A 3,669-nucleotide genomic window follows, 5' to 3' on the forward strand; every position below is an offset into this window, starting at 1 on the left:
AAATCAAAAAACAAAGTTCCCCATATTACACTTGCATTATTTATCTTTTATTTCCTCTGTTCATAATTTTAATTCATAATCACAGAAACAATTCAATTAGTTGATATCCTTGCAAATTCGCCGTGTCCTTAAACTCTTAACGGATCAATCAATGTTAAAGATATATGACATCAGTCAATGTCATACCATTGCATTAGAAAGTGCCAAGTCAGTAAAATGATGTCAGTATCAACTCTCATTTAGTAGATAGTATAAATAAATATAAATATAAATATAAATAAATAGATATAGATATTGTTTGTGTATATGCATTATTATGGCCGGCGGGAGAAGGATATTTCAAAGGTGGCTGGCTTGATTTTTATTTCGACTCAAGTGATTAATTGAATATTTAAGCAAGTAGATGAATGAATAGTGTGTTACCGTTTGAATATTTAAGCAAGTTGATGTTGGTAAGGTTCGCTATAGTTTTCTTTTTTAGTATTTGTTATTATATTATATATGTATATGTATTCATTTGGAAAACACAACAAGAAAAAAAAAAGAAACTATTCATTTGAAACTTAAATGCAATTTTGTCAATTACAACCTTCCATCTTTACATAGAGCAGGTTTTTTGATAGCGACGTTTTTTAATATATAAATATCATTAAATCTAACATAATAACATAAACACATAAGTGGTTGGGTGGGTTGGTTGGGTGGGTTGGATGCCTTTATGGTTTTCAGATGGGTGCAGGTTCAATTCTTGTATGGGGCTTTTTTTTTTTTTTTTTTCTTCTTCTTCGGCTAGCGATTTTGAACCCAGCGAAGTGGGCCGACCCGAATACTTTTTAAGTTAAAAGAAGAATACTTTTTAAGTTAAAAGAAGATGAATGAATAGTGTGGGATATACTCCGTAAGTAATTATTAAGAGAATATAAGTGACAGATACATAGAAAGGATAAAAATGTCTACCGAATTCAATTAGTGGTGTATGGTGGAAAGGAGGAGTTAGGTATAAGGATGATACTTTTATACTACAGCCATAATACTCCACTAAAACTCAATGTGTCATAATCACACATAATCACTAACGAATACACATTATCTTTTTTTTCTATAAAAAAAAAAAACAAACACCAACGGATACACATTAACACACAAGTTAAATCGATGATCGATTATACGTGAAAAATGACACATTTTTTAAAATCTCTATTGGATGAGTGTAGAAAATGATCCAAGTTGCTGCGAAAAAAACTGAACCAACATCTGTGACGGATCCGAACCAATCTTCGAATACGCTTCACGCATCAACACCAACGTACCCGAAATACTAACCAAAAACGTAATCGCCTTAGCCGAAGCCCGAACCTGTTTCTCAACCTCATTCTTAAACCGAACACTCGGTACATTACTATAAACCTTGTTCAATTCACCCGCAGTCTTCCTTAACTCCGATTCACCACTCATTTTCCCAAACGATCTCCCGATCCCATTAAACATATCAACGATCTCCTTATCGCTCAAATCGCCTTCTATAATCTTCGCTTCACGTAACACCTTCACGTCACTAGCCGTATCGATAATCCCGCACATGAAATCCACATATTCCGTCAGTTCAAGACCAAATCCGGCCATGAAACTATTCTGTGCCATCAGATTCTCATAAGCTACTAAATTCCTTAATATAACTTCTGAATCGTAACCAAGTTTAATAACAGGAAGATAACAACATTGATCTACAAAGTTTATGTTCCGAATCCCTTCGTTTCCCGGCGACAGAACGAATTTTACTCCGGCGATATCGCTAAGTTCCGTCACCGACGGAACCCTAATTTCTTGAATTTTCTTTGTATCTTCGTCACTTTCGTATAAAATCTTCTCAACACTTTCGAGCACTCCGATAAACGGTTTCGCACCAGGGAACATTGATCCTGCTTTAATAATAGCTTCCATTAATTCTTCAGTTGCTGGTTTTATATCCGGAACGCTTCCAGGTTGACTAAAATTAACATCAATTGACTTTGACTTTTCGTTGTCAACAATTGAATGGTACATATAATCAAGCAGGTGGTTCACTCGATTAAAATCAACATTCTGTTGCGATAACAGAAACGGCGAATTCTTAGTCGAAAAATATCGAAATTTGGACTCCCAAAGGTCTTCTGTGTCAGAATTGTCACTAGATAAAGCTTTATGAACTTCTTTCAATACAATTAACGGAATTTGGTTCTCTAACATGATTAGATCTTTTTCATCTATAGCATAACCAAGATCTGAATAAACAGTAAGTTGATCCAGCAAGAACAGAGCATCGATCGCGAGTAACCATGATAACGCGTCATCATCTGTTTGTGGGTACGAATCGTAACAAGCTGAAATAACCGGGATGATGTCTTTGACTTTAGCGATGACTTGGTCTTCGCAATCAGGAACTTGAATTGGTTTTAGTATTCTTTTAACTGCGGTAAGCTTGTTTTGTTCCATTTTCTGATAGACCTCGGTCCGAAAATGGTGTTTCGGACCGAGCCCAATTAGTCGAGGCTCGTACGCCTCGAGTTTTTCATCTTTAAGGTTTTGGGGGATTGTGAATATGGAAACTGGTGGTGTGTCTACAGTGACTGAAAGTTGGGTTTTTAATGTTTTTCTGATTTGATCTACCCATTGTTGATCACCAGATGTTGGTGCTACAAATGGGTTTAGGGATGCCATTTGATCTGATACTTGATTTTCAGATATTGGGTATGAGTTTTTAACTGTAGATTGAGTGATTGGTGGTTTAAAGTTTTGAGTGGTTGAAAACTTGAAATGGCTATGGTTGGTCAATGATGATTCATATCGTGTGTAAAGAAATGATTAGGTATTTATTTAATATTAGTATTTCACTATCACTATTAAACACGTGAACAATAATTTAAACAAGATAAACAATAAGCCTGATGGGTTGACAAAGTCAATACAAAACTAACATGTTACTGCCGATACACATGTTTTGAAATAAAGAAATGAAAATAAATAATACGATTACATATATATTTTCATCACTCCGTCCTTCCTAAATCTATGGTCAATCAAATATGAAATTACCAAGTTTTTATTTAATGTACCTAACCCCTTACCTATGAGTTGTCATTTTCTACTTTTCTATCATTATTTTATTTACTTTTTAATTTTAACAAAGAGAGAAAAAACCACAACAAAACTGAATTTGTGAAGGTGATAAATTTGTTAAAAAATACACCTCTCAAAAGATTACTCACCACCGGCATCTCCGACCACCAGCATCTCGCCGGTGGTTCAGTTTTACCTGCTTTTTGAATAATAAAGTTTAATCGCCACTTTCCTCTCATGGCACCATGAGGTCCGATCAACTTCTCCGATCACAGATCTAAAGGTGCATTCGCTCAAGTTCGAGTGTCACCATGCTAACCAAACGCGCCTTCGCACAAACTTGAACGAACTAAAGGTCGCATTTTAATGGGGTCATTCTCCAATATTGTGTGTGACTTCACGATTTCATTAGGTCGCTCTCCCATAAAAGTGTAAGGAAAACGAGAAGAAATCTTATCTAAAAATAAGAGAACGATTCCATCAGTCGTGAACTCACAAAAAGTTGGAAGTATGACCATGTAAACTCACAAAATATTAGGAGAACGACCTCATGTACATGCAACATTTGGTTCG

At 35.3% G+C, this 3,669-nt stretch overlaps 1 protein-coding gene across 1 annotated transcript; it reads right to left on the reverse strand.

Annotated features, from left to right (window-relative positions):
• Positions 1-1,031: 1,031 nt before the first annotated feature.
• LOC139904179 (putative UPF0481 protein At3g02645) lies at positions 1,032-2,823 on the reverse strand. Its single transcript, XM_071886113.1, has one exon. The coding sequence runs from the start codon at positions 2,695-2,697 to the stop codon at positions 1,198-1,200; it is 1,500 nt and encodes a 499-aa protein (XP_071742214.1). The 5' UTR covers positions 2,698-2,823; the 3' UTR covers positions 1,032-1,197.
• Positions 2,824-3,669: the final 846 nt, after the last annotated feature.

Source organism: Rutidosis leptorrhynchoides, chromosome 4 (genome assembly GCF_046630445.1).
Source record: "Rutidosis leptorrhynchoides isolate AG116_Rl617_1_P2 chromosome 4, CSIRO_AGI_Rlap_v1, whole genome shotgun sequence".
NCBI classification, from domain to species: Eukaryota; Viridiplantae; Streptophyta; class Magnoliopsida; order Asterales; family Asteraceae; genus Rutidosis; species Rutidosis leptorrhynchoides.

Coding starts and splice junctions, on each gene's coding strand:
- LOC139904179 (XM_071886113.1), bottom strand. CDS start 2,697: ATGGCATCCCTAAACCCATTTGTAGCACCAACATCTGGTGATCAACAA.